The sequence below is a fragment of the Eubalaena glacialis genome, chromosome 18 (assembly GCF_028564815.1).
Source record: "Eubalaena glacialis isolate mEubGla1 chromosome 18, mEubGla1.1.hap2.+ XY, whole genome shotgun sequence".
Taxonomy (NCBI): Eukaryota; Metazoa; Chordata; class Mammalia; order Artiodactyla; family Balaenidae; genus Eubalaena; species Eubalaena glacialis.
The window spans coordinates 50,649,913-50,662,214 of record NC_083733.1 but is presented as its reverse complement, the minus strand read 5'-3'; the positions used below and the strand labels follow the sequence as shown (position 1 = coordinate 50,662,214).

The 12,302-nt window shown below is 41.6% G+C and overlaps 1 protein-coding gene across 2 annotated transcripts in view; it reads right to left on the bottom strand.

Annotated features, from left to right (window-relative positions):
- Positions 1-397: 397 nt before the first annotated feature.
- The window catches only part of DPY19L3 (dpy-19 like C-mannosyltransferase 3), a 75,119-nt gene continuing 63,214 nt past the window's right edge, over positions 398-12,302 (bottom strand). For both annotated transcript variants that reach the window (XM_061173041.1, XM_061173042.1), the window contains 3 exons: positions 5,150-5,282; positions 2,571-2,729; positions 398-1,059 (listed from right to left, as the gene is read on the bottom strand). In XM_061173041.1, the coding sequence (XP_061029024.1) occupies positions 898-1,059; positions 2,571-2,729; positions 5,150-5,282 (454 nt within the window). In that variant the 3' untranslated portion in view covers positions 398-897. The remainder of the gene's footprint in view (positions 1,060-2,570; positions 2,730-5,149; positions 5,283-12,302) is intronic.

The window sequence follows — 12,302 nt, the reverse complement described above, 5'->3', positions numbered from 1 at the left end:
TCTAGGCTGTAAAAAAATACAAAGGCTAAAAACAAAGAGTTTACAAAATTTTGCAAACCCAGTAAATTTGAACGAGTAAGAAATGAAGAAGAATTTTCTTACTTGCAGGACAGATTAAATAGTATCAACAGGTTTTAAAATAGTAACACTATACAGTAACGAATTCTACTCAGCTACATAACATTTCTGCTGCCTTAAGGACTTACAATATGGAACTTGTAACACTTTTCTGTGTCCAGCATTAAAACATTCATGCACATGCGCGTGTACACACATACACACACTGACACATACTACTGAAGTGCTACACATTACATTTCAGATGGAGCACAACAAAAAATTTTAGATACATATGAAGACCTAACATGATTTTAAAAAAATATTAAAAGCATGACAAATGAAAAACATTATAAAATTTTTAGGTGAAACAGGACAATAGAGAGCTTTTTAAAAAGCCACCAGTTGGTCTTCACTAGTGAAAAAGTATTAAATAATTTAATTATGTATCCCCTCAATTCGATTCAACTATAGCTGTTGTAAGTCAATTAAAAATTAGAAGTATTTCAAATCTTGAAACAGGCTCTAGATTTCCAACATGATATGCAGCTGTTCAGGCTACCTATGGAACACTTAACTGTTCTCCCCAACGACAAAATTCTAGATCACTTTTAGAAAGTTGAAAACGTTTAGGCTAAAGAACATTAATGAAACAAGACAAAGACTGAAGCATGTATAAGATACTTTCAAAGATGGTAATGCTTGTGTAAACATTTGTAGACTTAATCATATCACAGCTTTAAGGTACCGGTTACCTAATTACATTTGAAACGTTATCTATTGAGTTTCATTATGATGGAGTTTCACATATCAAAAATAGAGATTAAATAGAAAGCTCTGTTACTTGTTTCTGGATAGCTTGTAAACGTGGAATGTTTTGTTCTGAAACACTCTAGTGAAGTATGCTGTGTAGGGGGGCAGGTTTCTTTTTATCTCTTCGCAAAAGCGAGGGTCGCCTGCAAGTTTCAAATCTGGATCATTCTCTCCCGGGCCATCCATCATCTAAAGCCAAAACAAAACCAATACAATTTGGAAAAAAATCGTATTTACAAAAGACAAACAGAAGTAGGAATAGGGATTGGGTTTCTTTAAGAATGACATGCTAGTGAACTTAAACTGAATGAATGTCAACGGCTGCTTGGAGATCATCTGGTCCATCCCTTTCCCCTTTGGAAGTGTGACCCTAGGCTGAAGAGCAGAGTTCGGTGTCAAACAATGTTCACCTTTAATGGCAAAGCTAGAAGCAGAGCTTGGATCTCCTTGTCCTGAGGAACATACTACACCATTCCCTCTCAAAAAATGAAACACAGACAAGAATTACTATGACCAGAGAAAGTTCTGCAACTCATTAGATGGCCTAGTTAGAAAAAGTTACACACAAAGCAAAATTTAAATGCATGTATTTTGTCTGTACCTCCTCTGAATTCAAGATAGTTATGGACAGTTATTTTCCTTGAACAAAAATCAAATCTCATATTCTTTTTTTGCCTCAGCTTTATTGAAGCATAATTAACATATAAAATTGTATATATTTAAGGTATACAATCTGATGATCTGATATACATATTCATGGTGAAATGATTACTACAATCAAGTTAATCAATACATTCATGTTGGTCAAAGGGTATAAACTTGCCGTTATGAAATGAGTAAGTCTCTGGTGACCTAATGTACAGCATGGTGACTAGGGTTAATAATACTGTACTCTGCACTTGAAATTTGCTAAGACAGTAGATCTGAAGTGTTCTGAATCTCAAATTCTGTACAGTCAAGGTTTTATTTATTTATTTTTTTCAGATGTAGGCTAGGTTTATCACTTTTTCCCCCCACTCATTATAGAAATATCTATCAGCTTTTATACCAATAATTACAGCACACACCACCTCTAAAGGGTGAAAATCTTCTGTTTTCTCTATCTGAGACCTGGCATAGCTCCGAAAACATTTTCCTCAGAAGGAAGAAAAGAGAAGTAGCTTGTTTTCCTGCTCAGGAGTGTAAGCTTGGCCATAGAAAGCCATCTTTGTGGAAGTGTGCCAGTGGACGAAAAGGGACACCCAACAAGAGAGCAGGGAGAGGAGTGAGATTCATTCTACCACACAGGCTGGGAGGTGGGTGGTGGGTTGGTGCACCGCCATCATGGCCACTCCTATAAGCCAAAATGACGCTTTGGAGCAGCAGTTTAAAAGGTTGACGTTTTCTTTTTCACTTTAGTAGCAAAACCTTAAAAAATAAATTCTATGCAGAGCCTCATGACACAGACCAGCTGAAGACAGAGTTGCTCTGTTTGGTGTGACAGTGGGGACAAGAGCTCCCCTCTCATCTCTCCCGCCCCTCCAGCCCCCGGGGCAAGTCACTAACGTGCCAAGGTAGGGGTTCTGCAGAACGCAACGGAGGTGAATGCTTGATCCGTCGTGCAATTCTACAAGGTATAAAGGTAGTTACACTCCTTAGGACTCACACTGGACCCTCTCCTCCCCAGGGGACGCCCCGCACATGGCAGATGGCACGCTTACGTGTCCGTTGGCGATGTCCAGCAGGTCTCGCAGCCGGCAGCCCCGGCGGTGCCTGCGCTCATAGCAGATGCTGTCTTCCAGGATCACGTAGTCGGTGCCAAAGGACCTTAGCAGGGCGTGCACTTCCTCTGGGGCCCTCTTTGCATATATCTGATAGACCTTCAAAACAAGATAAAAATGGAATAGGGCAAAATACCACTTAACTGCTGGGAAGTTTGTCAAGGACTATCTATTGCTGCAACCTCCCACAGGGGTTGAGCCTAATCGCAGACACCCAGCTCCCCCGCCTCTTCCTGTGCAGGTCGCTCAGTCACCTGTAGTCCTGGAGTGTGTGTGAGAAATTCCCCCCCCCCAAAAAAAGTTGTTGGGATGGGGGAGAGTGAGTCATGCTGAATACATTTGGATGTAGATGCCAAAGAGATTTGGATTTAGGATGTACTGAGTTATGAATATATTCATCAGTAGATGCCAATTCTAAGAATGCTTCACCAAGGTAAATAATGCGATTAAGTAAATAAGACACAGTCTCTGCCTTTACAAAGGGGACCTTTAGACTAAAAGGGTCCATTAGGGGTGGTGGTACAGTCTGGAGGCACAGATACTTGTAAGGAGACCCAGCTTCTGAGAGTGGCAGTTGGGGAACAGGACCCCCATAGGGTCCCTGGCCCCAGGCAGGGGCAGCACCCTTGCTCTACTGCTGTTCTGCTGCACTCAGCTTGACCAGGAGACCCTACACTTTCTCTCTCTCTCTCGTCCTTCCTGGAGGAAGAGCAACTTGCAGCGCCCAGTGGCAGTTCAACAGGAGGCACGCCTCCCCAGTCACCACCAGCTTCACACACCTTAAGTGAATACAGGCAGATGGTGAGTGGCCTATATCCTGGGACTTGGCGCTGGGAAAGGTAGAATGGTGTGTGTGTGTGTGTGTGTTGGGGGAGGGGTAATGAAGAGAGGTGCTGCTTCCTTTGTCGCCCACTGATTTCTAATGATATGCCTCTGACTTAAGAGACTGGGTTCTGAGAGCCTAGGTCAGCAGGTCTGAGCGGATATGCTGAAATGGTGGGGGGTTATCTGCTTCTACTGCTAACACTGCGAGGTCATCCTGCCTACAGTCCAGCACCAGCCTCAGACTAAGGCAGTCCAAGGATCTGAAGGTCATGACTGAAGAAGGGCACTAGGACCTTCAACATTATCAGTTTTTAGGGCATAAAACTCAGCACCTAGGCAGGGACTGGATCTTGGAGAGGACGGGACACAGGACTCCCTGTGCCTCTGACATGTCTCTATCTGCATCTCTCTCGAGTCAAAGTGGTGGCCACCTCCTAGCTGAACTTTGGGGTCTGGTGATCCAGGTACCCTCCCCTCTTCCTCTAGCTAACTCAGGGCCATCTGGAACACCTGGGCTAGTTGAAAAATTCCCATTTTAGCAGGAATCTATGTTAAGAAGATTCTCCTAAAAATGGAGTATTTAGTAAAAATCATTTACTTTTAGGCTAGTTAAATCTCACCCCCCAAACAAGACTTTTCAACAAATTTTCAGCCACCAAGATTAAGAAGTGACTGATATAAAACATTAAAAAGTTTGAAACCACTGCTGGCGAGGACTAAGACAGGTACACTTCTGTAGCACTGACTGGAGTGTAAACTGGCATAATTCATACAGACTTGGTAATTCTACCTCGATTACAAATGCCCACGCCCTGTGACCCAGCAACTTCACGTCTAAGAACCTCATGTGCGGACAGACACTTTGTGCCTGTGCAGAGCGATGCTTATACAGGCGTATCATTTGGGAAATTGCTGTATAATTGCAGAAGACAGGGAAACAACCTAAACGGTCAAATAAAATTTGCCACATCCACGTTAACAAAATATTATATGCAGCTTTAAAAATGGCAGGGAAGCTGTCGATATGCTGATATGATCTCCAAAATACATGAAGTGCCAAAAAAAGCAAGATGTAATTAGTTCTTTTGTAAAAAGGGGGGGAAAGAATATGAATTCATGTATATCTCCACACACACACATTTGTATATACATAAAATTACTGGTAATGTTATTTGCCTCCTGGGAGGGGAACCAGTAGCTGGAAGACAGGGGTGGGATGGAGACTTTTCACTATGTTCTCTTTTGCATGCTCTGAGCTTTTAACTGTGTGGCTGTGTTGCCTATTCTCTCTCCCTCTCTCTCTCTCTCTCTCTCTCTCACTCACACACACACACACACACACACACACACACGTGCGAGAAACAGCCCATTAAAAAATGTGACCAGTATGCCTTTCCCCCTTTCCTTCTCCCTGCAGTTCAAAGCTCTGAGGACTCTGTCCTCTAACACTCTGCCCTGTACATCTCAAGGTGTTCTCCTCCTCAGTTTACTCCTCTACCCGAGAGGAACAGAAGGCTGAAACAGCATGCCTTTAACAGACGGGGCAGGCCAAGGTCTAGACTCTGGAGATGCAAGTCCTGACGGGCACTTCAGCTCTGCCTTCCCCTCATAACCTGCAGGCAGCAGGAGCCCAGGCTTTACCAGACACGGGCCAGCCCGCTGCTGCCCCACAAAGAGCCGGGAGAGGCGCTCACCGCTTTGGTTCGCTCTCTCAGGCTGCTGTCCTCGTAGTGCGGGTGGTTGGTTAAGGTCCTTCCCGTGCACAGCTTGACGCCGGCCAGTAACTGCATGCTTCCAGCAAACACAGCCTTCCTTGGAGTGTTAGAGCTAAAAGAAAAAGGTCATGAAGAACCTAGGGGCAAGACAGGAATAGAGACGCAGACCTACCAGAGAATGGACTTGAGGACGTGGGGAGGGGGAAGGGTAAGCTGGGACGAAGTGAGAGAGTGGCATGGACACATATACACTACCAAACGTAAAATAGATAGCTAGTGGGAAGCAGCCGCATAGCACAGGGAGATGAGCTCGGTGCTTTGTGACCACCTAGAGGGGTGGGATAGGGAGGGTGGGAGGGAGGGAGACGCAAGAGGGAAGAGATATGGGAACATATGTATAACTGATTCACTTTGTTATAAAGCAGAAACTAACACAACATTGTAAAGCAATTATATTCCAATAAAAATGTAAAAAAAAAAAAAAGATTTTAGAGTCTAAATTAACCTCACTGCTAAGGCTTCCATGAAGATAATATCACACACTCAGGATCACCCAGCTATGTTAGGAAGGGCTACGAGTCGGGAAGAACACAGGAGGCTGCTCGAGATTCTGATTTGCACTCAAACTGTTCTATGAAATTTTTCGTATCTGTTTTTTTTTTTTTTTTTTTTTTTTTTTTTTTTTTTTTCCCTCTACTTGTGGCGAGCAGGGGCTACTTTGTTGCGGTGCGCGGGCTTCTCATTGCAGTGGCTTCTCTTGTTGAGCACGGGCTCTAGGTGCGCGGGCTTCAGCAGTTGTGGCTCACGGGCTCTAGAGTGCAGGCTCAGTAGTTGTGGCGCACGGGCTTAGTTGCTCTGCGGCATGTGGGATCTTCCCGGACCAGGGCTCGAACCCGTGTCCCCTGCATTGGCAGGCGGATCCTTAACCACTGAGCCACCAGGGAAGCCCTCGTATCTGTTTTTGACAAAGCTTCTAATTTACTGTTTTGATGGGTTTACTCTTATAATGAATTGTCTTAGGATGTGGGTATCTCCTCAGTCTTCTAGGCTAAAACCCACAACCCTCTCCTGCTCTTGTTCCAAAGAGGCAGATTCTAACACGAGGCCTTAGAAGACTGCCAGGGCTTTTTGTATTAAACTTAACTAAAAGGGCTGCCTGGAGTAAAACAAATTATAAAGCCAGAAACTGCAGTTGCCATGAGTCAATTCCAAGGGTTTTTGGTTAAAACAAGAAAAAAAAGATCACAGATATTACTATAAATTACTTTTTAGAAAAAAAAGAATTAGTAAAAACTAAAGAACACAGAAAGAAGATTCTGAATTAGCAGATACCTTATCATACTCAGTATGAAGATGTACAATATTTCTGATGCAGAAGCAGAAGTATTTTATGTATTCCTTTCCTTTAGTCCTGATTATGAAAGACTACATGCATCTTAAGGAACACAGGGTATTCTGATATTAAATTAAGATCTTACTTTCCAATTATCACCAAGCTGTGATTCTCTGCCTCCCCACGGGATGCGAGGGACAGTGATGGAGGGCCAAGGGAAAGACTTCCTGATTTCTGTGAAAGCATTTTTCCTTTCCCCCCGGAAAAAAAGAATCTTAGTAGTTCATTTAATTCCCTTCCATTTTTTTTAAAACCTGGGAGCCACCTGCAAATCAACGAGGTGTCATTTTATTGTGAAGAACATAACGGCTGTTCCATGGACTCTCCTCAATGCAGAATTTCTGATACAGGCCCAGTAGGAATACTGCAAGATATATTCACCCTTCCTGTGTTAAGAACAAGGAGTGTATGGCTGCTAGGGTGAGTTAAAATGATGGACGTAAGTTTTTTTGAGGAGTCTAATTGAAATCATTAAAGCTCAACATACTTTGCAGAAAAAGCCACAGCAGGCCGTTCTCCTCAATGTTTCTGGACATCAGGGCATGAAACTTGCTCTAGTGTTCAAGTTTCTAAGAGAAGCCTCATCATATTCACATATTCCATGAGGATGTTCTACTTACTCCATTTTAATGCTAAGACTACAGCACGAATGCCATCCAGAGAGGCCTCTAGATGTCTACAAGCAAGGCATCCTACAGCTCAAGCTGAAACAGTTACAAGTAATTTACTTTTGGAAAATGCAAGATTTTCTAACAATGACACTCTCGTTCACTCGAATTCCAATAAGCTTTCTTAAGTGATGGAAAAAAGTGGATAGAATTACAAGCAGCACACAGGGAATGACACAATCTGCACCCTCCCTTATTCCTGTCAGACCCCAGAATGGATTACAAGAGAAAAACTTTTATGTGAACTTGGCTGTGCTTCATAGGATGTCATCATTCTGACAACCAGACCCAGGAACACAGGCATAAACAGATGTCTGCTCTGTCCCCCTGAACCAGCAATTTATAAGGAGTTCTTGACATGTGTCCCATGTGGTCAGGGAAATAGGAGGGTTTAAATGAAAAGAGGTGCACTGAGTTCCTTAGTGAAAGGTTTATATAAAAATTCCATTTTATTCAATGAATACTTACTAAACGCTTAGTCTGTGCCATATATACCATGCTGCCCTCATTTACAGTGTACCGTAATTGCTAAAGACAATAAATATGGACAAATAAAATTAAAGAAAATGTCACCATTTTTCCAAACCAGTCTTCTTTCCTTCTGTATACTCTTAACTGGCACAAACCATTCTACTGCAATAAATTATACAATTAATGTCACAAAGTGGCTGCCTTTGGGTCCTCTGAACCAAAGAGATTTAGAATGCAGGGAGAAGATGAGTCTGGTCTCCATGTCTGGCAAAGCATGAGGTAGAGGTGAGAGCTAACAGAGAGAGAACCATCCTGGTCTGTACTGTCTTACTGCCTAAGAGTGCCAAACTTGTCTCTCTTCACAAACGACAAATCCAGCAGCTGAGCTGATAGTATCCATTCAAATCTTTAGGCTGTCCCAGCATCATCATTTTGAATATTTAACAGGATTCAGCATCAGGGAGATGCACAGAGCTGTTTCTAGTTGTGGCAGAGATAGATGACTGGCCTGTTATCTATTCATGGCTAATGACAGAGGTTTCACCTGCCCCTTCCTGGGCTATCATCACAATACTTTGATGAGTTATACAGTTCACAAAGGTTTAAAATGTCAAAAATCCTAAACTGCTTGCTGGGGAGTTATAAGGTTATTCTTTATTCAGCCAAAAGTTATTACTGAGGGCCTACTATGTGCAGGGCTGGTGATACCCTGTCTTCAAGAAGCTTACTGGCTAATAGACTCAGCTCTCATTACAAGCAAACACTTGAAAACAAGCCCATAGTTAGTCCACCACATCCTGACGACTGCTTTCTGAGGGCCTGCAGCTGTGCTGGAAACGGAACACATCAGACACAGTAAAGACGGCCTCTCCCCTCCGCAGGCTCTCGGAGCACTTGCTGCTCCCTGCTGCCCCAGTGGGTGTGGTCCCCAAGGCGACAGCAGCCATCACCAGGTGAGCAAGTCATGTCACATGACTGCTTAGAGGAGTTGAGGAAAAAATGGAACAAAGCTCATTCGATTGTGACAAGTTTTAATATTTGGCCTCATTAGTAAAGAGTCAGGAAGTTTAAAAGAAACGCAATCCGTCTCAACTGCTGGTGCTACAGTCCTCTGGATTTTTAACAGTCTTTCACTAAAGGTCCTTGGTTTTATTTTAAATAGCAAAATACAAGTACCTTAATGGATTAGATATAATATTTCTTTGACAACGACTCACTTCCAAGCATACTAGAGATGATGTTTATTCACTTGATTGTCTGATTTGGTTTTATATGCTAGCCCTATGGTAAATCTGGGATATTTAACTGCTCTCTTAAATATTTAAGTTTATCCATAAAGCAAATGCAAAAAGTAAAACAAGCGAAGTGAAACAAAATGAAAAAAAGAATCACATTTCCTAGACTTTAAAAACCTAGATTCACAGTATTTTACATTTTCTGTGGTAATCTCAGTAGGCAAAGGGAGAAGGGATTCTTTGTCTTTAACTTAAAATATGCAGTATGACAGATGTAATGATGGGTATTCTTCCTTCACAGATACTTTTGCTGACACAGTCTGTGGTCTGTGTCTAAAATAGCTAATGTGCTTTTAACCACTGAATGACACTTCTCTATTATAGAAAAACAAAGCAATTTTTACCAATGTTTGAACAAATGATGTATAAAATGAAAGAATAATTTGTTTTTATAGTTCTCTGCCAAGCTCCATAGCAGGCTGCCCAACCTGCAAACAATTTATTCTGTAAGAAATGTCACTAAATAATGACAAGGACTCACAGGTCAAATGGATTTACATTATATAATTTAAATGTCATTCCAGGAAGACCTGATGGCATTTTGAACAAATAATCTCATTTATTCTTGAAGCTCTAAGCTTCAACAAGTTAATTACTGTTGAACTAATGGGGAAACTAAGCATTATAATATAATGTGTGAACATTTGTTTTATCTACACTTCAAAAATTTATAGAATTATGCAAATGCCACAAAATGATTCATTAAGTATAAAAGAGGCTTACAGGCATTTAAGGTCTGAACTTAACCCACATCATGTTTAAAATATACAGTAATTCTCTCTGCTTTGATTAAATGTGAAGGAAGTTTGGTCCATTTCCTCAGGTCCATTGAGAAAATACTGCACATGCAGGCTTCATCACTGAAAAGAAACTATTTCTAGTGAAAATCTCCTAAAGCCAAGTAGGTAAAATGTCACACTTCAAAACAGTCAAATCTACAGTCTATCTTAATTGCACAATGTCAAAGAAATGTTTCAGGAGCCAAAAATGAAACACTCTAAGCAACGAGGTATGAACTACCAATTGCTGTGACACTTGGCCTTGATGAAGTAAACGTGCTTTCTAATCACACATAAAACCTATGAAAGTACTAACTGGGTTTTGCTGAAAGACATACCAGAAAGTAAGAAAACAGAAACAAAAAACCAGGTTTTAAATCTTCGTATTCAGGAAACATCATCAGTAAAAAGGGGTTAATGTGAACACGTGCATTTAAATCTGCTGGAAAACAGGGCGTGCAGCACCTCAGTATAACGTGGAAGGCAGGCAACCAGCCCGGTGAACACACAGGCCGGGGTTGTGGAAGGCATGCGGATGTCGCCCTACTTCTCATAGGGAAGACTCTGGGGGCCTGACTGCAACAAAAGATCCTTGCTGATCAAAGAGAATTTAATCCCGAAGCATCAAGCATGAAGCCCCAGCATCAAGTACACGAGGCAGACTGGGAGATGGCGGTAGCTTCTTCTCAACACTATATGCAAGAGTTGCCCTGTGCCGAAGTGGAGGGTCATTTGTGTCCCCTCGAGTTTCTGCAGGTCACTGTTCCTTGTTCTCACTCATCCCGGAGGGCAGACAGCCATCCTGTAAGGGAAGCTGCGCTCCCACCCCAACAGATGCTGTCACGACTGCCCTGACAAAGGACAGATGTGAGTGTGCCACTTTGGTTATCTGAGAACAGAAGCAGACAGGATGGGGAGGAGATGTCCCTCACTAACAGTGCTGGGTGGGGACCAGAGGTCTGGCTGCTGCCCTTAGACAATTTCAAACAGATTTTCAGATACACTCCATGTATCCTTAGCCCACAGCCTTTTCTCTAGCACAGCTCAGACCTACTAATATCACAAACACTGTGTGACTAATCAAGGTAGTGGAGTGAAAGCAGAAGGTCATATTTTATGTTTTAAAAACAGAAGAAATCAGGGCAGGTTAAAAGAATAATAAATGCATGCACTTGTGTTTGGAATCGAAGTCTACAGACCAGAGCTGATTTAAATGTTGATTTAAACAAATACACTTCGTGTCTAAACAGACCCTATTTTGGCATACATTCATCATCACTTAAGCTTATTTCACAAACATGCCTAGCAGCTATTTCGCAAAAACAATAATTTAGATTTGAAGACTTTGAAGGGAAAACAGGCAAGATTAGATCACAATAGAACCAATTTTTTGGAACAATACAAACCCTTCAGTTGCTGAGAATTTTTAAAAAGTGAAAAGAGTAAGTCTACATACAGGGAGAAGAACTGTTAGGGAAAGGAGAATGTAAGAACAAAGACCACCTCCCCAAATGCAGAGTAAAAGATTATCTTCTTTACACATGGAATAAGCTCTCATCCATAATTTTTCAGAACCAGAAATGTTATTTTAAATAATTTTCTGTGAGCAAAAGCATGAAAATAAAGGCGTTACAAGAAGTATATCCTGTCTGACACAGCCAAAGACAACTCTGCTAGGATAAAATTTTAATGACACTACAATTAATTCCTAAAAGGCTGGGGAGTACAGGTGAGATGTTTTAAAATGCCAATCCAAGTAGATCCAGGAGATCTGCCACCTTCAGGATTCTACCAGACTGGGTACCCTACACCATTCCTATCAATGGTGCAATTTGAAAAATAGAAAATATCAGCCTCACCTTCAGATGCACATGTCATAAATTTCCAGTTGACTATAGCTAATGCAAAAGTAATTAGCTTTTCTTTATATGAATAACCCTCTTTTCCCTTACACAATAAATACTGAAGGAATTACTTACTCTATAATTGTCTGCCATGATTTAAAGTTAAATAAATATATAAAGACAAAGCACTACTTCGTACTCTCAGCCCTGAAAATATATGAAAAATTATACTCATTGCATCTAGTCAACGCAGTCCAACATTGGGACCAAAGCCACATATGTATTTTAGATACAAATCTCTATAAAATCCATGTATTGTGCTCAAGAGACCTAAGCTAGCAAACATTTACCATCTCTTCATACACAAGCAGTGCTCAACTGTACTGGTTAGTAAACATTAGTCACCAGCAAGTGCCAACATGGCTACTAAAATTCTAAGTGATGGAGACAATACAGCCGATGCTTTCAGAATATGTCACATAAGATTTGCGACACCTGTTTAAGTGTGAATAATTACACTGCTGCTTTTTGGTTACAAAATAGGGAAATACAAGATTACAGGGCACAGGAGTGCTGCTCTGGGTAAAAAAGTTTGTTTTTGCTGGTGGGAGGCAGGTTTCATTAACAAAACTTTGAAAAACACAAGTCTCATTCTGATGCTGGATGCTGAGGCAAAGCAACC